Source organism: Prinia subflava, chromosome 4 (genome assembly GCF_021018805.1).
Source record: "Prinia subflava isolate CZ2003 ecotype Zambia chromosome 4, Cam_Psub_1.2, whole genome shotgun sequence".
NCBI classification, from domain to species: Eukaryota; Metazoa; Chordata; class Aves; order Passeriformes; family Cisticolidae; genus Prinia; species Prinia subflava.
Window position 1 is genome coordinate 28,441,589 of NC_086250.1, and position 23,445 is coordinate 28,465,033.

A 23,445-nucleotide genomic window follows, 5' to 3' on the forward strand; every position below is an offset into this window, starting at 1 on the left:
AGCAGAACTGGAAAGCAGCTAAAAACAGTTGGCTGCACTTCAGAAACTTTAGTTCTGAAAGTATCAGGGTAAAGAGGTATCAAATTTAAAAACCAGGACATCTGCAGGACGTGAGTTTACAAGTCTTTTGCCTATTTAAGTTTCTGTAATGAAATCTGAGACTGAAAAATTACTCAATAGATGGGTAAGAGGGCCCTGATAAGACATAGGGGTTTTTCATCACGTGAGCTGCCTTGCAGAAGTTTCCACAAACAACACGCACAGAGATACGATATGAAGGCGTTTCATGGGCTGGGATCCCCGGTACGGTGTGTGACTGTCACGGCCAGGCGGCGCCAGGCCAGAGATGGCTCCTGGCGGCACCTGCGAGCCACTGGGGGAGGCCTGGGGCGCAGGGCAGTGCTCAGCCCTCGGAGCTCCCGCTGCGCCGTGCTCGGACAAGCATGACGCCGCCGATGACAAATCACCGGTGAAAATGTAGGAAGGTAGTCTGGACACCCACTCACTCCTGAGGAGCCCAGGATCCCGCTTCTTCCCGGCCGGGTACAGACCCACCTCAGGGCAAACAGGTGCCCCGCGGGCACAGGCCGGGGCAGCGGCAGGTCCTCGGCGCCTCGGGGACTGGCTCCCGACGGCCGCCCGGCGCGCCCCACCAGGCTTCCCGCGCCCGGCTCCGCGGGACCGGCCCGCCGGGCGGGGGAGCCCGGGGGAGGTGGGAGGAGACGTGGGAAGGACTTCGGTTGCCACTACAAATCTGGTGACGGACCGGCCGCTGGCACATGGCGATGGACAGGTGGGTGCGGGGCGGCGGCAGGGCCCAGGGCGACCGCGGGGATGCGGGTCGTGGGCGAGTGCGGGGATGTTGGCGGCGCTCCCCCGCCCCCGGCGCGCCTCTCCCGCGGCCCCCCCGCCACCGGCTGCGCTCCCCGCGCGGGCGGCGGTGTGGGGCGGGCGGGGGCGGCCCCGCGCGGCACTGACGTCGCGGAGGGGCCGCTCCGAGGCGGCGGCGGATCGGGGCGCCCAAGATGGCGGCGGGTGACGGGTGCGTGCGGGACCGGCGGGCGGGAGCGGCAGCGGCGCGGGGCGCAGCCAGCCCGCCCGGGGCCGGCCTGCGGGGAGCAGGTGCCCGGTGGAGGGCAGCGTGGGGCGGGAGACACCGGCGCCTTTTACCCCGGAAGGCACGGTAGCGGCGGCGCCGTGCCTGCGGAGGGGCACCTGAGGAGGGAGCGCTCGTTGTCGCGGGGTCGAGCCGGGCACGACACGGCGTGGGGTCGAGGGAGCGGGACCCCGGGACCGGCCACCCCCGCTGGGCGGCTGGGGTTCTGCCGCCTTCCCCCCGCTCTCGGTGTGTGGTGGTGAACCCCTGCATGGGGCTCGCTCCCCTACACGTCCCTGAGGGGCCGGGAGGACGTCGAGGTGAGGGAGAGCGCGGGGAGGAGCGGAGGGCGGCGGTAGCAGGGCCCGCTGCTCTCGGCTCCTGCCTGTTGTGGCCAGGGGTGAAGTCGCGCCATGTCACGGTGCGCCGGGAGCGCCGGACCTTCTGCGGGAGCGGCACGGCGGCTGCGAGCCCCGGGCCAGCCTAGCCGCAGTGTCTGTACTTGCAGGGGCTGTCAGAACAGGAGCTGTCAGAGCAGTCAGAGATGCTCGTTTTTCTAAACGGAAAGAACTGTCAAGTGTAACTTCAGATCAGTAAGAAGTGCCCTGTTTTTCGTGCTTGTGTGAAAGTGCTTCAGTCTGTATTGTTTGTCGTGAAGTCTCCGCTGCAGGAATCGCGCGGTTATTTGCAGTAGTAGACATCGAATGCAAAGCTGTACCGCTGTCTGTGGTGTCCTTGGGTAAATGACCACTTCTGGGCAGCACACTGGATGTACATTCTTTAGCTGGTGGAAAAAAAAAAAAAAAAAAAAAAAAAAAAAAAAAAAAAAAAAAAAAAAAGAGTAAAAAAAGTTAAATGGCTATCTGCACGGCTCCAAAGAAGGGAGACCGGGGGGCTTCTTGTCAAAGGCTGTTCTGTTGGATATCGGAAATAATTCACAAAAATTTTTTTTGAGGTGCTGCTTAGATTTCGAGTCTAAATTGTTACGCCTGCAGGACTGTACTACAGCTGGAAGTTACGCACATAAATGTGTCATTAAATTGTTTTCTTAAAGAAAACTCGTTTAAAAAAGCAATAAAGCAGTACGTCTGCCTTCTAGTTAGTGTATTTGTTATCGAAAACTGAATTAAGTACCCATGATTCCTGTGTTTTCAGATATTCAACAGGTATTTCAGCCTGATGAAAATCAGTTGGTAAATGGTCATCTGATTTAAAAGCCAGAATATAAATGGGGCACAAGAGCACACACACACACACACACACACACACACACACGTACACGTGTATATATAATTGTAAAATTCTGTACTGTATTTCTGGTCTAATATTTGAGACTTCTCATTTATGTGGCAGGCAGTTAATTACATAGGTAGTGACTAAAATGCATCCTTTTGTTTATAGTTACATTTTATAAATTTATCAGCTGTGAAAATGACCCTTAAATTGTTAAATTATTGGATTTTTTTTACATGGAACAGAAATGAAGAAACCCATCAATTTTCATGACTTTTAAGCTGGTTTTGGCATCAAGTACTTTTTCAGCATGAATTTGCCAGCCATTCTTGAGTAGAACAAAAGGAATGAGTGTGTCAGTAAGGTTGAAATATTGTACAATTAAGAAATCCTTTTCTATATATCTTTGTTTCCAGCTTGTGAAACTTTGGTGCAAGAAAAAACTTCTGCGTATCTCTCTGTTTTCAGACAACTTAATGCTTTCAATAGTACTATTCTATATACTAGTAGCTGTTATTTTGCTTACTACTTTAGCTCAGGTCTGTGGTAAGAACACAGAGGGGGGCTTGATCTCTGAAGTGCTGGTCAACTAATTCAAAGTTTCTTTGTGTGTGTGCACAGAACTGAACCTCAGGAGAGAAGAATGCAGAAACTAGGGCTGAATAACTTCCTTTAGGGAATTTTAACATCAGAGCATTATATATTGTACTATTTTGTTCCAGCTGTAGTTTTCAGGTTTGGGAATGAGTATGCAGTGTTTTTCCCATTTCTTCCGTCATTAATTGTCACATCACTTCTGTTTTTACCCTGAGACCTTTTGCCAGGTTTTGGTTCTAAGGTACAGTTTTTAAGTATTGTGGGTTGATACAGTCTCAGTACTTCAGACGTTCATGATGTCAGAGTGCTGCTTGACATTCATCTGAAGTTTTCTTGGTCTCACTTTTGTACTCTTAAGCTTTTATGCAGTGTTTTCGGCTATTGCTGTCTTTTTGACCAAACTGCATTTTGATTTCTTCACTTTTTTTCAAAGCAAGACTTCTCCCATGCTAAGATGTTTCCTCCCCCCTCCCCCTTCCACCATCTCTTTTCTCCACACATCGACGTAGGTGGGAAAATGTCATGCTGGCTTGGTTGCTGGTGGGGGAGCTGAGGCTTTAGGTTTTTCCTTTGGAGGTGCTGATCTTGCGCTTTCGTAGAACTGTGCTGCTTTTGCATGAAGGGCTTCAACGTGCAGTATGGATTTACACAGTGGCTGTCCACTGAGGACTACTTCTGTCCTCAGTCCAATATCTGCTTACACTGAGGCATGTAAGCAGTTTTAGTCTGGAGAATGTTTTTAAAAGTGTGAAAAAAAATAATCTGATCATAAAGCATTAAAAGGAAGGTAAAGTAAGGCACATTGTTTACACAGTGACTTTAATAAATCCAGAAAGAGTTGACCTGTCAGATTCCTCTGACTGACAGCATTGCTGTGTGTGACAGCCCTGTGGGAAGGCAGGGTTTAGTGTTCTTTTCTGGTCTACTGGAAAAAACTGTTACTAGTACGTTATGCAGTAGAATCTTATGTATGTTAGCCAACACAAAGATGAGTCGTGTCCCTTAAAATTCTCTATAATACCATAGTTGATTATTGCAGCACATTTTACACACGTATTACTCTCCTGAATTTTGTCAGTGTTACAAAAGTTCCACTTTGTTGTGGAAAAGAGGTTGTCAGACTAGAAGACACAAGATAATGCTGATTGTCTTATTTATAAAGACAATATAAAAAACAAACTTACTGTGCACAACTATTTGTGAAAGACTCTAGCTGGCAGCCTGCAGATAAGATTGCCTTTTAGAAGGAGTGAATGTTATGGGTGTGAGTAAGATGAAAAAGTTAAGCAAATCATTACTTTAGTGATCTGTTGACCATAGCACACAAGAGATCTCGACCTCCCCTAATGCATTTGATCTGGGAGCTGCTGAATGGCTCCCCAGAGGTCGTGGTGCCTGAAATTCTTTGGTGCAGTCAGTATGGACTGGAAACAACTCTTAGCTGGAATGAATGAGAGATTAATATGGGCATATAAAACTGTGTACAGTTTTTCAGTTTCTCTACAGCTGGTTCAAGCTTGTCTTCATTACAGCATAAATTCTATACAACACATGCAGTGCTGGGTATGATTATGTGCTTAGAGAGTTATTACAGCTCTTATGTTGGTGCCTGTATGGTAACATTTTAAAAGGCGCTAACCATGGGCCAGTTAACCAAACAAAGCCATTTTTGGTTGAATCTTTTAATGACAGTTTTTATCGAAGTACTAGATGAAAATGATCTTTTCTAGCTGTCTGCAGCCTTTTACCTGTTTTCCTTCCTTAGTGGTGTCATGACATTGTACATTAGGATTCCCTTTATCTAATGCTTATTTTACACTATACATCTGTTTTGTATTGAGTAACCTATTCTTGTGTGCTTCAGAACTGTAGAAAGTGATAAATACTAGCATATTTAAGGCTAATGGCTCGAATACAGATTTTTTTGGTTCTCTCCAGAGTTGTGTAAATCACTCAGTAGTTTTGTAGTATGGTTTATTTATCTGAAAAGCATAGAATCCAGGACCTTGATACTGGACAGCCTAGGCCAGGTCCAGAGCATGTATTTGTAATGGCAAACTCATCTCACTTGGCATAGGTTGATTATTTGATAAAGCCTTGAACTCCTCAGGTGAATCAGTTATTTCATCTGGCAAGCACTGTGCATAATGGTACTGGCGCCGTGTGTTCTTTGGCCCTTCTGGTCACTGATGTGGTGGGCACAAATACCCCAGATCAAATGTAGTCACTTCCTGATGCATCGTAGCACTGTTATCATTTATCTCTAGATGTTATATCTAAACGAGATAGTCAAAGAAAATGGTAAAAACAAGAATTAATCACTGTCTCTTTAATTTTTTGCTAATGAGAGACTGTCTGTTTTGGGTAAATGCACCTTATAGAAAGAAGCAAAAGCAGCAGCTGTGAACAAATAAATGCAACCATACAAGCTTAATAAAGGATGTAAGCCAGTGCTAGCCATATTTTTAAATGGTCTTTGAAGACCTGGATTAGAAAGCTTTTATAAATTTTGTGGTAAGTGATATAGATAATTCCTGGTACTTCTGTCTTAAGAAATCAAGTTCTGTTTTGCCAAGTTACTCTTTCAGAGGGGTTAGGATGGCATGTTAAAATGTATATGTTTAAGATATATTATTATAGAAATGGTATAATGGGCTTGACTGAGCACAGAGGGGCAGTGATTTAATTAAAGGTATGGATTAATTAAGGGTTTGAGTTGTATAATGCCTCATTTGTCTGAATTGTTGGCACTATGTAAACATAATAAATTTAAGTGAACTCAGTACTTCTGCACCTCTGTGCTTAGGGGTTGAATTAATAGGAGAATTTTGGAATCACAGAATGGTTTGAGTTGCAAGGGACCATAAAGATCTTGCAGTCCAGTCTCCTGCTGTGCGCAGAGACACGTCCAATTAGACCCTGTTGTTTAAAGTCCAATCCCAATTGGCCCTTAACAGTTCTAGGGACAGGGACGTCAACAGCTTCTCTGAGCAGCCTTTCTCACTTTGGATTGTGTTTGTATCTGAACTCTGTAACATCTTTTAATGAAATCAGTGCCCCTTAATAAAAAAAAAATCAAAAAAACCCAAAACCAGAAACAAAAAACCCCCCAAAAACAGGCCTAAATTAGCTAGTATGCTTCAGTCCTGAGCCACAAAGCACTGGGAATATAAACAGTGGTATGCAGGCAATTTAGTGTGAACGTGGAACTGCTGTTGAGTGTGTTGAGTGTGAGTGTGGCTCCACATGACTGATTTCTTTCATGTCTTTGGTGGGACTCAGCTGGATGATGATAGTAATCTTCATCTCAATAGGAATTTGGTACACTGACTCCTGTAAAAGGGATACAGTTGGGCATTTATGAACTATATCTTCCTTTTTTTTAGTTGCAGACTGAAATACCATGGGCAGAAAATAATTTGGATGATGTGTTTTGCCAGCATATCTCTGCAATTTCAGTTTTAACAATGGATAAGTGTAAGCACGTAGGACGTCTGCGACTGGCCCAAGATCACTCCATTCTCAATCCTCAGAAATGGCATTGCATGGACTGCAATACTACGGAGTCTGTGTGGGCATGCCTCAGCTGCTCGCACGTGGCGTGTGGTAGATACATCGAGGAACATGCACTAAAGCACTTTCAGGAGAGCAGCCACCCAGTGGCGTTGGAAGTAAATGAGCTGTACGTTTTCTGTTATCTCTGCGACGATTACGTTCTCAATGACAACGCAACCGGTGATCTGAAGCTCTTGCGGAGTACGTTAAGCGCAATCAAGAGCCAAAACTATGAGTGCACTACTCGAAGTGGGAGGACTTTGCGTTCCACGGGCACAAGTGATGATTCGTACCTTGCGCACGGTGGTGCCCAAGCCACGCTTCGGAATGAAGACAGGATGTTCACAGCTCTCTGGCACCGACGGCGTGCAGTCCTTGGAAAAGTATTCAGGTCATGGCTTGAGTTGACACCTACCGGAAAAAAGATTTTGGAAAAAGAAAGACATCAAGAAGAAGAAGAGCTAAAAAAGGACAGAGCTAGGAAGAGAAGACAAGAACGAAAGCGTGAGTGGAAAGCAGAGATGGAAAAGATGCCTCCAAGAAAGAGCAGTCGTTTACAAAATCAGATTAGAATGTCCTCAAAACCAGAACCCTGCCCTCAGAAAATGTCACAGAACATGGAATTTTTGGCAGAGTTGAAAGAAACATATACCTCAGAAGAACTGAGACTGAAAAAAGTAGGTGACTCTCCAATTAAACGAAGGCCTACAGTGACTCCTGGAGTAACAGGACTGAGAAATCTGGGAAACACATGCTATATGAATTCTGTCCTGCAGGTATTAAGTCACTTACTTATTTTTCGAGAATGCTTTTTAAAGCTTGATCTCAACCAAACTCAGGAACTGCTGGCAACAGCAACCAATGGTAAAACAAGATCTTCATCTAAACACCTGTCAATAGCTGCCTCAACATTACACATGAATGAGAACCAAGAGACAGTAAAGGGATCATACTCTGTGAGGCGGCCTAGTTTATCCTCTGGATTAAGTGGAGGAGCATCAAAAAGTATGGAACTTATTCAGCCCAGGGAGCCCAGCTCAAAGCATATTTCTCTCTGTCATGAGTTGCATACTCTATTCCAGGTTATGTGGTCTGGCAAATGGGCACTGGTGTCTCCTTTTGCCATGCTTCATTCTGTGTGGAGACTTATTCCAGCCTTCAGAGGGTATGCCCAGCAAGATGCTCAGGAATTTCTCTGTGAACTTTTGGATAAAGTACAGCAGGAACTGGAGACTACAGGGACCAGATACCCAGCTCTCATCCCTACTTCTCAAAGAAAACTTATAAAGCAGGTTTTGAATGTGGTTAACAACATTTTTCATGGACAGCTATTAAGTCAGGTATGTTTTAGATTACTTTTTTTAAGGTGTTTAATGATTTGTAGTTCTAGATTTACTCTGGTCTGTCAGGGATGGACATACTTCAAAGGTTTATACATTTATAACTCTTGAGGTGGGCTGATGAGGATATATTACACAGTTTCAGAAGAAATATTGCGAAGTTTCAAAAGAAACGACCCTGTAGCCCTCCCACCAAAAAACCAAGCCATTGAAACCCAATACAGCTGTTAATCATAAAAGTCTTTAATTTGTTATTTTAAAACGCACCTTTCCGCCTACTAAGAAACACTTGTATTTGCTGTTAAGCACCAACTCATTTGAAGGAATAAAGAATTTACAATTTAAGTATCTGGCTTATCACTATAGTGCTACTAGATAAAAGGTGTTAAGAAAGGTGTTAATCTCGTGTAAGTAGAAACTGATTAGGTAATGGATGTCAAACAGGATATTATTTAACTAAATAGCTTGAATTTGAGATTGATTACCAGTGAGTAATTGCATGTCTTGATTTTATGTACAGAAATACTAACATTTCTTTTCTATTACAACACAAAGATACAGAAGGCTCTGTCAACACAGGAACCAAATTTGTGGGGTGGAGGCAATGGTGGTTTTCCTTCTTTCTGCATGACTACTTTTTTTTTTCCCCTACTTCTCAGCTCCCTGTTAAGTATTTCAGTGTGTTCAGTGCTATTATGCATATCTCAATAGTGTATGTGTACAAATGTCTGAATACTGACTGAACAAACAAATGCTTCTTTCTGTTGAATTAATCTGAAAACTAACCACATTGAAGCAGGAACAGAAGTTGGGAAATTCCTGGCTGCTGGAATGGATCTGTAGTGTACATGAATATGTTACAGAGGGAGTGTGGAAGCATTTGATTAATATTGTGTGTAAAGAAAAGGCTTAACACAAAAATGTCTGTTTCTGGTGTTCCGACTAGTTGATTGATGGTTTAATGTTTTAATACGTGAAACTGTAAATCTAAGTGTTTTTTGACTGAAGTAGGATTGTTTACTGCTACGATACATGTAAACAAGGTAACAAGGTTATTTGCAGCAGATGTCAGTCCTCAGTCATTTTAGGTTTTGTGAAACTACTGGAAACTGTTAGATCTATCAATAAAACTGGATCACCAGCTACTTCTGTCTGGCCCAGTGTATGAGCACTTCTGTGGCATACTTCCTTTCTTTGGGTAGTACATATCTTGTATTAGTGTTGCACAACTGGAAGTGTTTAGTATATTATGTCATTAAAGAGTTTTTTGTTTGAAAATTCCATTCCTCTCTAAAAGAGCAATTTTGTCAGCAAAATAAAGTAATTTTTTAGGAATACTGACAAGGTTTGTTTGCCTTGCGAACCTCCTTAGAGGATTCATTGCTTTGATAAGAATTTTCAAGGGTCTAAAGACACAGCATCATTTCAGTAATAACTACTTTCACATATTTTTAGTTTTATGTGAAGAGGTATCCTGTGATTTCTGTGACCACATACAGCTCTTACTGCAGCTGCTCCATGTCTGTGTGCAGAATACAGCCTTGATGAACTCAAGAATGCCTGAAGTGAGAGGAACAAGGAAAAGCGTATTGAGGCTGTTATCTAGTAATTTCTCCCTGGCTCATTAGGCAGTTCCCACAGACTGTTCAACACTTTACCCCTCCCAGTGTTCCCTTTGTCTTCTGCCACTCCTTTTTTCTTAGTTCAGTCCTCACTTGTGGTTTTGAACATGATAAATATTATAAGGAAAAGGTAAGCCCTAAAGATTTCTTCGCTGTAAAATATATTCAGGTCATCTTAATGTCCCTGGTGTTTGCACATGGAAAGATGAACTTGAAAAACTCTATTAGGCAATTATTTTCCTTTCTTCAGTAAGGTTCCTACATCATTATTTCACTAGGCGTTTGTCAGAACTGCTTTAATGAAGTTAACAAAAAAGGCAAGAAAACACCCATGCAGGGCTGAAAAAAACCCCCAAACTTCTTGCTATGTCATCACATCTTGAACAGTGTTAGCTCTTAAAAGCAAGCAGTGTATATTTAGTCCTTACAGGCTTAACTTTATTTACCTACAAGATGAAGTAATACTGTGATAAATATAGTAATAAAAATAAAGTAATATGTAATACTGTGACAGTATTACAGTTTCTCTCTGGAAGATAGTTGGAGCTGTTCCCAGCTGCTCTTATTAAAAATAAGACAGGATTTTAGTCTAGTGTGTTAGGTTACATCTTACTTCATTGAAGAAGGGGAATTGGGAAGTGTGTTTCTGTGCGCAGCTGCCTTCCATTTTAGAACCCCTAAAATGTTACCATATTTACTGCCTCTATGTGCAGAAAATATAAGTTCAGGATGATTCTGTGAGATACTCAAGTGCCATGAAGTCAATCTCTCTGACCTTCAGACCTCAGGAATACTATGAACCACTCTTGATAAAGCACACAGAGGATCCCTTACTGTGCTGATAAGCTGTGTGTTTACTTTGGTATCACATTACTTTCACATGTGCAGCTAAACTGTTCCCCCCTTCTAGTTCTAATTTAACGTAAAGGGAAGTCATAATCCTGAGTTTGCCATCAGTCTGTTACTATTGAAGTGCTGCCTTAACTGAATTTGGGATGTAAGAAAGCAGAGAATTCAGTGTTTGAGAATCTTATGCAGATTACTTTTTAGTAACTAGAAAAAGTTTTGGGTAATGTCAAAATTATTGGTCGTTTTATATGAGGTCGTTGGTTTTATTTTGCTATGTTCTCAGATTTAAAGTAAGTTTTCTTTATCTACTGTTTGAAATGTTTTACTATTTTATGGAGTACTAGACTAGGTAATGGGTAACTCCAAGAATAGCATGAGCAAATTGCCTCTGTTTTTATAAATTTATATTTATTCTAATACCTGTTTTAGGATTTCAGCTTTTTACTTAGAAGTACTGTGAAACTGCAATACCTGGTACACCTAAGAGAAGTAAAGATCTGCACTGTAGGTGCAAAACCCTTCCCCTTTGTTCTGTCTTTTCACATGCTAGTCTTCCTGCATCGATTGTCTGGACAAAGTGGCTCATACCTCTCATACCTCTCAAACCCATTGGGACTCGGAGGAGATCCCAATGTGTCATTAAAATCCTAGTTGTTTTCAATCCCCCAGTGCTTGTACTCTTGTGGAGGGTACTTACTGTCTCCTGTCCTCAGTCCTTCAGTGGGAAAGGAGAAATTACTGTGCTGTGAACTCATGTGGCAGTGGTGAACTGACCCACGCTGCCTCACAGATCTTTAAAGTACACTTCAAGAGCTCGAGTATGTTCGCTGTTGTCTCAAAAGTTTTTGGCTTGTGTGGTTTTAAATGGTATCAACCTAATAGCACCGTGTGCAAAAATTTTTAAAGTATCTTTATTTCAACTTTGTCCATATTAAGCAAGGAAGGGGACAGGTATCTTTCTAAAACTCCAGAAACTGAAAGAGCAGATTTTATGGTGTGCCACATGTACTCAGAAATCATATGAGCAGAAATTCTTGTACAAGGATAAAATCCACTTTGAGCTTCCTTCTCTGGGCTGAACAGTCCTAGCTCTCTCAGGCTTTCCTCATAGGTCAGATATGTCCAAGGCCTTTCATCACCCTCCTGGCGCTTTGGTGGACTCAGTCCAGTATATCCGTGTCTCCCTTTTTTCTGAGCCCTGGGCCCAGCACTTCAGCTGTGTGGGAGCTGGGGAGAGGGCCGGGATCACCTGCCTGGACCTGCTGGTGATGCTCTGCCAAATGCAGCTCCAGAGGCTGTTGGCTTTGCTGTAAGGGCACGTTACTGGCTCATGGGCAGCTTGTCCCCCAGGTCATCCTCTTCCCTGCAGTACTGGTGCCTGGGTGATTCCTGACCAGGAGCAGGATGTGGTGGTTCCCTTTGCAGAGCTGCATAAGGTTCCTCTTGTCCCATTTCCCAGCCCTGTCCCATTCCCACTGGGTGACAGTGTCCCCAGCCAGCCTACCAGGCACACCTCCTGCTTTGTGTCATCTGCAGACTTTTCAGAGTTCAGAAAAATTGGCTCCAACATTTTTTATAGCAATGTGTGGTAGGATCTACCTTTTGATACATCTAGGTGTGCTTAAAACGTCCTAAGCATTTTGATTACTTCCTGATCATTTTTAAGATGGTATCTGAGCAAAATGCTTCCCCCTGCTCCTGCTCAGCACTGCAGAATAACAGCATGCAGTGATCAGAGAAACAAACGTGCCAAATCTCAAAGAGTGAAGTAGGTTCTAACCAGGGTAGTAAGTAAACTATTCTTAAAGCATATTTTAGGACAGATTGAGAAAAGGGGAAATGTGATTTTTGAGTTGTTTGAAAGCCTTCCGTTTTGGATAGTATGCTGTGAGTTAGAGTTTGGGGGAGAATGCTGAGTGTGATATGTATACTGCTGGGTATTAAGTCTGGCACTGAATAGGCTTTTAAAAAGATAAGAACTTCAGGCACGTAATGGGAGGATTTGCACTTAAAGCAATTAATGTCATGTATACTTGATTTCTATGTTTTGGTGTTCTTTGTACTTTTATGTTTAGTCTGACCTACAAAATGATTGTCAAGTTGTTTTCCAACTAGATGAAAGTAACATTTTGAATTAATCTGTAAGAGGCTATTGAATCACAGACCACAGTTAGCTGTGGTTATGCTTTATGTTATTCTGCTAAATAGATAAAGATCATTTTGATTATGCTGTATGCTTATCACTACAAAGTTCAGTTGGGTTTTTTTTATGTTGATTGTCATATGAATTCTGCATTGTAGCTGTAGTTCAGAAACCCCTTCAAATTCAGTTACTTTCCTGTGCAAAAATTGAGTTATTAATCATTATATATATGCCTCGTCTAGTGAAAGCACGAAAATGGGATTGGCTATTTTACTCTTCTTGAACACAACAAAGGAAAAAAAGAGTTGGGGCAGAGGTGGTTAAGAGTTTTCTTTCTTCCATGCAAGTGCAGGGAACATAGGCAAAACAGTTGATGATGGAGTTGGCTTTTTCTACAGCAATATGTTAACTATTTTCTTTGGCTGCATTTGCACTGAATGCCATCCAGGGCAGTGGCTGTCCATCACTTTATTGTGGCCACAGTGATGCTTGTCTGAGTAGTCTCCGTGCTTAACTTGAATCAAGCAATTTGATCCAGCTCTTTTCAGTCTGGCTGGCCTTTGGCCCGTGATTGAATACTAAGCTTTAAGCAAACAATTGTATTTAGTACCTGTGTTTCAAGGCATGAGAGGGTGGTCAGGGCAGAACATAAGGCAGAGATTTCAGACTAGTTAAAATCTGTAATTTACTTCGCTCTAATGTGAACTTCTCATTTGCTTTGCTATAAATGACAGCATTAAAGCTTCTTATAATAGCAATTCTGAATTCTAATGGGAATTCTGAATTACAATATGAAATCAACGTCAGAATTTATAAAGTATAATCATAAAGATAGACATCACTAATGAGATTGCTAGAGTAGACTCCCTTCCCCATTAATGTTGTGCATACTTATACTATACAAAGTTACACTGGACAAATGCATAAAGTTTTTGCTCTTTGAGTTCATGTTTGGGGTTCTTTTTGTTTTGTGTTTTATAAAATCTCATCTCACCTCACTCAACCAACTTTAGAACAGTTTTTACAGTTTCTGCCCCTCTCATGGAGAAAGAAAATCTGAGTTGCACTGTGCGAATGATAATGGAGTGTGAGATAAAGGAGTCCCATTTCAGACAGAAAGAACAGCGATAGGAATGTCATGAAGCCAGTGCCAATGGACAGGCCAGTGGAGATGGATTCCACAGAAGGCTGAAAATCCTCCTGCTTTTTGAGGAATCCAGTTGGTTGGCGCAGGCCTGGCTAAGAAAACGCCTTCCACCCTTGTTGCAGCCGTGCTTGGCTGTCCTGTCCCACCGTGCCCAGGAGCAGTGAGCGCACAGGGGCTGATGGGCTGGGCGCGCTTGCCCGCGTGTGTCAGGTTACCGGGCTGTTGGCAACTACATAAATCCCAGAGTTTAGCTCTGCTGACTGAGGGCTGGCTTACATTTGAGGAAATAAGTGCAGCTGTATATCAGTATATCAGGGTTTTGTCTCCACCAATCCACTTTGCTCACAGTTGCATGACGAGACGAGAAGCAGATTTATTGCATCTGTTTGTGTTCTTCAGGTTTTTTGACTGGCACGATTGGAAGCTGGGTCTGTTATTAATTTCTTTTTCTCTGGGATAGTACTCATTGGCTAGTTGGGAAATAAGATTATTCTAGATCATTAATATAATACCCTAAATTAAAAACCTCAGAATGTGTTAAAATTATATATACTGAGGTCATGTGTGTTCTACATCCTGAGCTCTTTAATCCTAAGTATGCATTCATGCGCAGCAAATTCTGAAGTAACTCATCAATTAAATAAACTTTTGGCCCAACAAAATTACCCATTTGTACAGCAGAAATTTATTAGTCATTCTGGGTTTAAGCCTGGAGTATGGTTGAACTGTGGCCGAACATATCATTTTGTCTCCCATGTCTAGATTTCAGCTCCAAATTACTAATAACTTGTGGCTTTGAAACATTGCCAGATGTTAGCACTTACAAAAGATGCTCCTGACAGTGTCAATTAAAACAGAAGAATGTTCTCCTTTCTGCCATGTGAGTTTGAATTTTGTTCTCTAAGAACAAGGCAGTGGCATTCTCATCTTAAAGCAGTTAACAGCTTTTCTAAATGCACTGCTAAATGTTCATGCTGGGACACAAATCCACGTGTGCACTAGGTGGCTAATGCAGAGATGGAGCTGTTGCAGCTACTGAGTGCAGTCACAAGAACACCTAGGAGGAAGAGACCGTGAGGTGACAGATCGGTCCTTATATACATGACCATGAAATAACAAAGCAGGGTGAATAATTACCTAACAGCAAATTTTCAGAGGAAAACAAAGGAGCATCTGAAACAACTGTGTGTGCTTTCACACTTGTGTAGGCTTACTAACCAAACTGAAGGGAACTACACTGAATTTGTGTAGAACAGCAGCAGCATAAAGGGGTCCCTGTGAAATAGCAATCTTTGGATGTCACACGAATTTTCATTCCTTTTATACTATGTCTTTGTGTTAGTTGTTCCAAACTTGTGGTATTTTGCTAAACAGGAAGCATGCAACACCTAATGTGTTGTCTTTCCAGCTTAGAAGAGCCACTGCTTTTAGTTTATTTTCTGAATTATTGAATGCTATAGTAAATTATTGTCTCTTGCTGTAGTATCTGCATTTTCCAGTTGAGTCACCTCACTTCTTTACATTTTATTTATGTTGTCTTACTGCTTGTCCTTTCCCTAGTGTGACGATGGATCCACTTACTGAAAGAAGAAATAAATTATTTTTACCTGTTAGTTTTTCTTTGAAGAATTGTGCTTCCTAATCCAGGCTTCCCTGGAAGACTTACAAAGTAAGAAGGATATGACTTTAAAATCCCCAGCTGTTCCTTTTTTGCTTTGTTTTGGTTTTCTTTTTTGTGTGTGTGTTTTTGATTTATTTTTATTTTTAAATTAACCTATATTATAATTTCTCATGTAATTTTTTTTTTTTGGAGAAAAGACTCGTGAGACTTCACCAGCTGCTTTCTTTTGGACAATCCCAGACAGAACATTTTGACACTGTTTCTGTTTCTCAGTAAAACATAAGAACACTTACGTGTTTGTGATAACAGTTTCGGACATGCTGCTTCAGAAAAAAGAAATTAGGTGTATCATCTCTGTTGTTAAATGACTTTGTCTTGTCTTTGGTTATCTCTAGGAGAAAGAATCTCTTTTTAGAGCTATGTTATGGTACATGTTTAGGAAAATACATTTTTGAGTGTAAGCAGCTGGTGAAATATCTTTTTTACAGGTTACATGTCTTGCCTGTGACAATAAATCAAATACCGTAGAACCTTTCTGGGACCTGTCCCTGGAGTTTCCTGAGAGGTATCACAGCAATGGCAAGGAGATGTCGTCTCAGTATCCATGTCTGCTGACAGAAATGCTGGCCAAGTTTACAGAAACTGAAGCTTTGGAAGGAAAGATATATGCATGTGATCAGTGCAACAGTGAGTAAAGGCAGTATGTACTCATGCATACGTTTTCTGTGTAAAATATGAACTGACAGTGCAAGTATAGAAGTCTTAAAAGTGTATTGCAAACAAAGACTTTATGTTCTGATGTGGTCACTTGGAGCTCTTACTTGCCCCCTAGAAGAAGGAATTGTTCAAAAGATGTTTTGAAGTGTGATGCTTCATTTAGATACAGTCTCGTGACACACTAATGAGGTTTCTAGTACTCCCCGCTGAAGAAGCCATAACGTTTTTAAATTAAGGTGACTAATGTAAGTGACCACAAGTATTTTTTATTTGCATAGTAAAATAATCCTTGCAAAACAGCTCTCAGAGCGTATCCTTTTTAAGGAGACATGTACCACAGATATATAGGTCCACACAAATTCTGTGGTTAAAACTTAGACTGAAATACAAGGCTGTTACCAAGATTTGTATTGTGTAACTGTGTGTTTGACCTCAGCAAAACGAAGGAAGTTTTCTTCTAAACCAGTTATACTCACAGAAGCTCAGAAGCAGCTTATGGTGTGTCGGCTACCTCAGGTTCTCAGATTACACCTTAAACGGTTTAGGTAAGTAGCACCACAACAAAAAGTGTTGCAAAGTGACAGATTCAGTCTTGCTCTACCATTGCTTAAGCTCAATGTTGTTCAGCATGGGTTTCATTTCCCTTTACTAGTATGGTGAGAAATAGTTACTAGAAACTTCTTGTTCACTTGAAACATCAGCAAGATACATTGTAAGTAGGGAATTAACTTTTTTGGATTTCAGATACTTGTTACTTTAGTACCAAAATTATTTTATCCTTGTTTTTGCTCAAAACCTACTAACCTTGCTCTGAACTCTATTGGTAAAAATTAATCTTGTGATATCTTGAGGTAGAGTAGGATGCCCATAATCTCTAATGCACAAACCTGGACACTATTCAGTGGAAGTCTCAGATAACCTTCCTATGTCTAAATACATGAATACATTTAGCCTCAGAGTAGGGAAGTGGACACTGCATCTCTGTAGCCCAACATCAGTACCGTCTGTGCCTTGTACAAGGAAAACTGAAAATGAGAGAGAATAAATGAGAAATACCAAACAGGTATAACAGGTTGGGAAATACTTCCTACTCACCACTGCAGATCTTAAGATGGATGTTTCAGAAGATGAGAACAGTAGGTACCACAGACATACTTAAAAGGCCTTGAAATAAAGAAGGGAAAGAGGAGGCCTAGAAAAAAAACATCTAGCATTTATTTTGTGCACAGAATAATAGTGACAATTTTATGTTATGTTCAAACATAGTTCAGTATGCTGTGCTCTTTCTTTAAAAAAAAAAGTAAGTTTTCATTTAACTTTCCAGGTGGTCGGGACGCAATCACCGTGAGAAGATCGGTGTACACGTTAGTTTTGATCAAATGCTAAACATGGAGCCTTATTGCTGCAGGGAATCCCTCAAGTCTCTCCTGCCTGACTGCTTCATCTACGACTTGGCTGCTGTGGTAATGCATCACGGGAAAGGATTTGGCTCAGGGCACTACACTGCCTACTGCTACAATTCTGAAGGAGGTAGGAACCAGCTGGGAAATGAGCAGTGAGGGAGGAAGGGGTGTTCCTAATTCTAAACTGATACATTGACTGTCTTTTCTCAAAAGCAAAAGGGAATCAATTGTAGCTGACCTGCCTGCAATGAGAAGTGCAGCTCTGTAGACCAACAGTTCTGTTTTTGTATTGCCTTGTCCAGTGTGTTCTAGCTATAGACGCCTGTAAATCTGAGGAGCTGAGGTGGGCTTCTAAAACATTGAGGCAAATAAACCAGATCAACTGAAACAGTTTGCTCTTTGTATACAACTCATTAAATGGGACCAAACACTAATTAATTATTAAATATGGTGCACTAATTAATTATTAAATATGATGCAATTACTTAAAATCAGTGCTCTCATGACATTTCTTTTTTCCTGGTATATTTCCCTATTGTAGGATTTTGGGTACACTGCAATGATTCAAAACTCAACATGTGCACTATGGAAGAAGTATGCAAGGCTCAAGCCTACATTTTGTTTTACAGCCAACGACTTACTCAGGCAAATGGACATGGTAGAGTCCCCTGTCCTAGCACAGCTGAAAGTCAGCAGCACACAGAATTAGCTGGCTGTTCTGTGGACAACAGTAGCAGCTAATCCAAAGCCAGTTAACTGTGTGTATGTTAAAGGTTTAAATTGTCATAACTATGTATTTTTAAAAGGAAGTACAGTATTGTACTTTTTCAATGTTTATATAGTTTTGTATTAGTTGAAGTACTCTTTACAATGGTTAGCAAAAGTTTTTATTGACAATAAGTAACTTTCTAAGTACCTAGAATTTCAATACAGCTATTTTTTTAAGGAAGAGATTGCTATGTGCATTTAACTTTTACCTCAGGCTATTTTTTTAAGCTGGTTTTGTATTTTGATAATATTTTTGAATTGGTTTAGAAAATTTACTTCAATGGGCAACTGATATTTTTCTGGTTAATTTTCTGTATATGCTTGCGGACATTTTATAGTGTAGTTCTAATGATACCGTGATTCTTACTGTCTTGCAGGAATTGCTACTAGGTCTTAGAATATTGACATTCACCAGCAAGGAATGTTAAAACATGTCAGATAGTAATTGAACTTTTTGTAGGCAACTATCTGTGAAATTATTTTGCAAGCTTGAATGGCTATACTAAAGATACACTGATAGAATTTCTTAAAATCTGAACTTGAGGAACTAGAGCATGAAGTTATTTTCGTGTAAGTATTGTAAGAAGAGTGTTTAATAACACGAGAATGTATCTTTACCAAGACTTGCATGTTTTAGCCTTAACAAACCTGACAACTTAAAACTCAAGTGCCAAATTCAAAGTAATTTAAAACCAGGAGCTTTTTATTCCAAAAATTTTCCAAGTTTTCTTAAACAACTAAAAAACTCAGTAACCCCCCAACAATAAAACCACACTCACTCACCTCATTATCATTGCTACAAGAACATTAGCATCCCTTTTCTTGAATTGGACCAGCTTACTTTGAGCTGTAGCAAGCATTGTTTGTCTCACTCATCCCTGAACAAACAGCTGATGGAAAGCAGCTGCAATGTTTGCATGAAAGCATTCTCAGTCTGCTTTCATTACCCACAACTGCTGTATCTTATGCTACATGGTCCTACCACTAGTATTAACAGAACTGTGCAGTGAGGAGAATTTAACAAGCAGGAATTATCAATCCTCCACATACAGTAATTAATGCCAATTAAATTTTAATTGTGAAGTTCGTTATTTTGCGCAAATCCTATGCAAGTTGTTACCTCATCTTCTGCAAAGTTTATACCTCAATAAAATGCCTTGATATGGACAGAAAAGTGTGTGTGTGTACTGGAATCAATTCCTACGTTTTCATTACATTTTTAAAAAATATTTTTAGATTTTGTCTAACAGGCTTAAGGCATTAACTATACAACTGCTTTGGGTATCTGCCAGTGATTTAATAGCTGGTTTTATTAATGACTTTTGCTATCTTTTCTATTTCTGAAAGATGCCATATTATAGCAAGGACATAGCCTCAGGTCTTAAACTTCTTGGTCTTGTGCTCATCCCAATTAGGTGTGCAAAAACGTTCATGTGTGGGCTTGGGAAATTTTTTGGTTGGTTTGGTTCTTTGTGGTTTTGTTTTTGTCATTTTTTAGCCAAATGCTGAAGTGAGTGATCTGACAAATGTACTTTTATGGCTGTTCAGTCTTTCAAATACTTTCTCTGCTGTCCTTGCTGGTGAGGAAATGAATGCAATTTAAACATTTTTGTCTACTTACAGGTAGTTCAGAAAATTTGCCTCATACTTTTCCTTCCTCCAAGCACATCTCTTAGATCCATAGGGGTCTTCAGAGACTCAAGCATTAATGCAAGGCTGTCTTTGGGTGTGTACAGAGCAACTTGAGTGTGAGAGCTCATTAGTCTGGATCATCACTCTTAAGCACATACTCAAGTCCCTTAGACGGAATCTTACATGCCATCTTTACTAGAAAGATTGCCCAGGCTGCACTTCCAGCTATTCCCCTGCATTGCAGCAAAGATTGCTAAGTCACAAGGCTTTCTCTGAAGGACATCATTAACTCTGCAAAAGCAAATTCACCTTTCTTCCTACTACTGCTCTTGGGTAGAACAAGAGGAGGAGAAAGAGTTCTAGTTCTCCCTATCAAGGCAGTGGGAGGGTAGAGATGATTAGTGAAGCCCACTACAAGGATGAGTTAATTCAGGTGTTCTTCTCCACAGCTTCTGATTTAGTTGTTAATACTTGACTAGTTCAGGTAGCTCTGCACTCTTTAACCAGATTAAGGCTGTTGGCCTCCTTTGCCATAAGGGCTGTTAGTGGCTCAAGCACAGCTTCTTCCCCAGGTTCTTTCCTGGGCAGCTGCTGCCCACCCAGGAGCAGAGGTGGTGATTCCCTTCGGAACGCTGCATGAGGTTCCTCTTGTCTCCTTCCTGGGCCTGTCCTGCTGCCCTTGTGTGGCAGTGCCCCCAGCTGGCCTACCAGCCACTCGTCTTGCTTTGTGCCATTTGCAAACTCGCTGAGATCACAGGGGTGCAGCACACGGGCCAAAGGAGGCTCACCTTAAATTGAAACATGGCAACAGTTTCCAGTCCCAGTGGTAATTGACTTGTGCATCCTGACAGCACATGCCTTCACTTTTCTCTAGTATTAGAGGCGGCTTCCATGCAGCCCTCTCCCATTTAAGGGATTCAGAGATTTATTTAGCCTTACCAAAAGAAAAAAAAATTGTAGTTTAAAAAACTGGGGACACAGACACTTCTAAAACAACTAGGTAAAAAATATACTCTTCATCTGAACTGCTGACTAGCCTGCACAGCTTTTGCTTTTTTTCCTAGAGCCCTATACCTTTTTAAAACAAGGAAGATGTAAGCATCAGTAGAAATGCAAAGCAAAGCTAAAATAAATATGACTTTGAGTTATATGAGTTGGGTGCCTGTCATGGCAAAAACTCAAGTCAAAAATGATGAGTCACAGCAGAGTTGTCTGTTTTTTCTTTTACTTTAAAAATACTGAAACATTTAAAATTATAGAAACAGAAAGGCCTCTTGAATCCTTGTAGATAAAAATAACTATGCACAAGTCTTAAAAAATTATAACCTGCTTTAAAGCATGCCATGCTTTTCTCAAGCAATATGGTCTTTTATCTCTAAACACACCTTTGTGAAAGTGTTTGGTGTGAGCAAAATACACTGCCCACCTCCCATTCTGGACAGCTGACTGATGTTCCACAGAACGCCAAGTACCAACAGTGCATAATCCTGGGAAATGAATAACAATGAACAGCCTTACCCTCTTTTTTTTTTTTTCTTTTTTTTTCCTGAAGAAAAGATTTGGCAAAATTCCACTATCTCCACAAACACCAGCTGTAATAATCAAATTAACAAATTCCAGTTATGTTTGCATGTTCCATCATTAAGTTTCCATACCATCTTACTGTTTTTGTACTGTTCTGAAATGCAGGTAGTATTTTGATACACTGAACACAACACAACCACGCAGAAAGACGCAGCAGCAGTTCTCTTGCTCAAACAGGAACTCCACTTGCCTCCACCTGCCCTATTTCAGCCTCCTCTTTGAAATGTTACAGTTATACTCACCCAGCTGTATTTGTTGTACCTGCCAGCCCTGTCTTACCCACAACTAAGAGAAGCATGGTAGTTGACTCTAAAATTAGGAAAATTGTAGGCCATTCCATCATCAAAAGGACACATCACTCAGAGTCAAGCTGTACATGCCCTAAATGATGTGTCCCACAAGGTCTGTGTGAAAGAAAAACCCTGCCAAGTAGCTTCTGGACTCTGGCTTCTAATAATTTCTACAAAAACTATCACCATTTCCAGTGCTGCACATAAAAGAAACAAGATGACCCCATCTTCTGGGTATTCGAAAACAGACTTCAACATCTGCCTCAAAAGTCTTTTGGTAAACTTTTGTCAAGTGACAAGAGCACAGTTCACTTACCAGACAACACAGCCAGGACTTTTCCCACTTACAGCAACAGGAAAACGCAGCCTGAAGAGCACAAAAGCAGTAGGAAAATTATTTATTTTAAGGAGATAGAAATAGGGTTTACCTTTTATACTGCTGGGCAGGAGGATGCAGGAGGGCCAGCAGCACAGGACACTTGTATTCAGATACACCCAGTTAATTTTATAGGCAACAATCATCACGCTCTGCAAGTATTTTTCTGAGTCATTTCCACTGCAACTTGTTGTACATGATTATCAGCCTCCACATGTGAACTAACAAATAGCCAGCAATATAATAATGTTATATTCAGGTTAAAAAAAAAAGGGGGGGGGGAAGAAAATACATCATTGATCTGTAAAACCAAATGGTTTTTAAGTAACCATTGGTGAAGTTAAGGAAGCCTTAAGCTGTAGAAGAGCTACTGCTAAACAGGCACCTTCTAAAGAGAAGCCTGGAAGTTGCCGATAAGCAGGCAAAAGAGATTTGTCTTGCTTATTTCTAGCAGACTTTGTACAACAACAGGTGAGCTGGAAGCCAGCCAGGCTGCCAGAACCTGCTCGTTATCACATCAAGAAGTACACAAGAGTATGGTCTTGTTAGCATAAATGAAAAGCACAGCAGCACTATACCCAGCAACCCCTCTCTCCAGAGATCCTTCCAGGTGCCAGCTTTCACTTTGCAATGCACAGCCTACACCAGCTACTGTTTGTTGGGAAGCTGAGACTCACATAACCACACGGCTGCATAAATTAAAATACATTGCTGGGATGTTGAGATTCCCAAACAGCAACAGCAGAAATACACATTTCAGTATCCCATTTCATCCATTTCTGCAAGTTTAAACAGTTAAGCAATACTTGTAATTGGAGAAAAAAACCCCACCAGTGTCTATTAGCCAGCTTTTACCCAAAGACAGAGGAGAAAAGAACTGGTATTTCTAGTTAATATGAGCTCTTCTATAGAGACAGACTGTGACTGTAAAGGAGGAGGTGAAATGTTTCCTAAGCAGTTATGTTAAAGGCACTGTTACTGACCTGTTAGGAGAGCTGTCATTTTGATCACCAGTAACTACTGAAGATTTTAATATGCAAGAGGTAAAGATACAGCATTGGAAGACATATTGCATGTAGACCTGCAGAGCCGTGGCATTTAGTTCCTTTACAAATGAGATTCAACAGATTTTACTGCAGCAGGAAGACAGATAATGGCTTTTTACATCAAGAAAACATCAAATGCTCCAATTATTTTGCCTGCATGAAAGTTATTAACACTCAAAAATAAATAGTTCTCCTTGTCCCCACCACTTGTGCAATCAAATGTGAACTTTAAAAAGACAGAAAAATCACATGAAATTTGACTCTGTGCAAGAGGACATGCCAGTGGCAAAGATTATGTAGGCACACACACTAAAATTGAACTGACTTCAGCCTGAAGCTGCATGTTGATGCCACCAGCTGCATTTGACGTGTTTTAATACAGGTGAAGACTAAAGACTGGCACACTCAAAACGTTTACCACACACC

At 41.2% G+C, this 23,445-nt stretch overlaps 1 protein-coding gene across 4 annotated transcripts; it reads left to right on the forward strand.

The window, feature by feature from the left end:
- The first annotated feature begins 602 nt into the window (after positions 1–602).
- On the forward strand, positions 603–19,265 carry USP44 (ubiquitin specific peptidase 44). Of its 4 annotated transcripts, XM_063396296.1 has the most exons (7): positions 936–1,042; positions 1,605–1,689; positions 6,313–7,821; positions 15,692–15,890; positions 16,357–16,465; positions 17,245–17,450; positions 17,865–19,265. In XM_063396296.1, the coding sequence occupies exons 3-7, from the start codon at positions 6,394–6,396 to the stop codon at positions 18,062–18,064; spliced, it is 2,142 nt and encodes a 713-aa protein (XP_063252366.1). In that variant the 5' UTR covers positions 936–1,042; positions 1,605–1,689; positions 6,313–6,393; the 3' UTR covers positions 18,065–19,265. The 4 variants fall into 4 exon arrangements, with proteins under 4 accessions (XP_063252368.1, XP_063252366.1, XP_063252365.1 ...); XM_063396298.1 differs by lacking the exons at positions 936–1,042; positions 1,605–1,689 and adding an exon at positions 603–793; XM_063396295.1 differs by lacking the exon at positions 1,605–1,689 and having other exon boundaries at positions 944–1,042.
- Positions 19,266–23,445: the final 4,180 nt, after the last annotated feature.

Bases quoted from the DNA above. Each gene is read 5' to 3' on its own strand.
- USP44 (XM_063396298.1), top strand. From the start codon at position 6,394: ATGGATAAGTGTAAGCACGTAGGACGTCTGCGACTGGCCCAAGATCAC. The intron at 7,822-15,691 runs GTATGTTTTAGA...TCTTTTTTACAG, and splicing joins ATGGACAGCTATTAAGTCAG to GTTACATGTCTTGCCTGTGA. The intron at 16,466-17,244 runs GTAAGTAGCACC...TTAACTTTCCAG, and splicing joins TTACACCTTAAACGGTTTAG to GTGGTCGGGACGCAATCACC.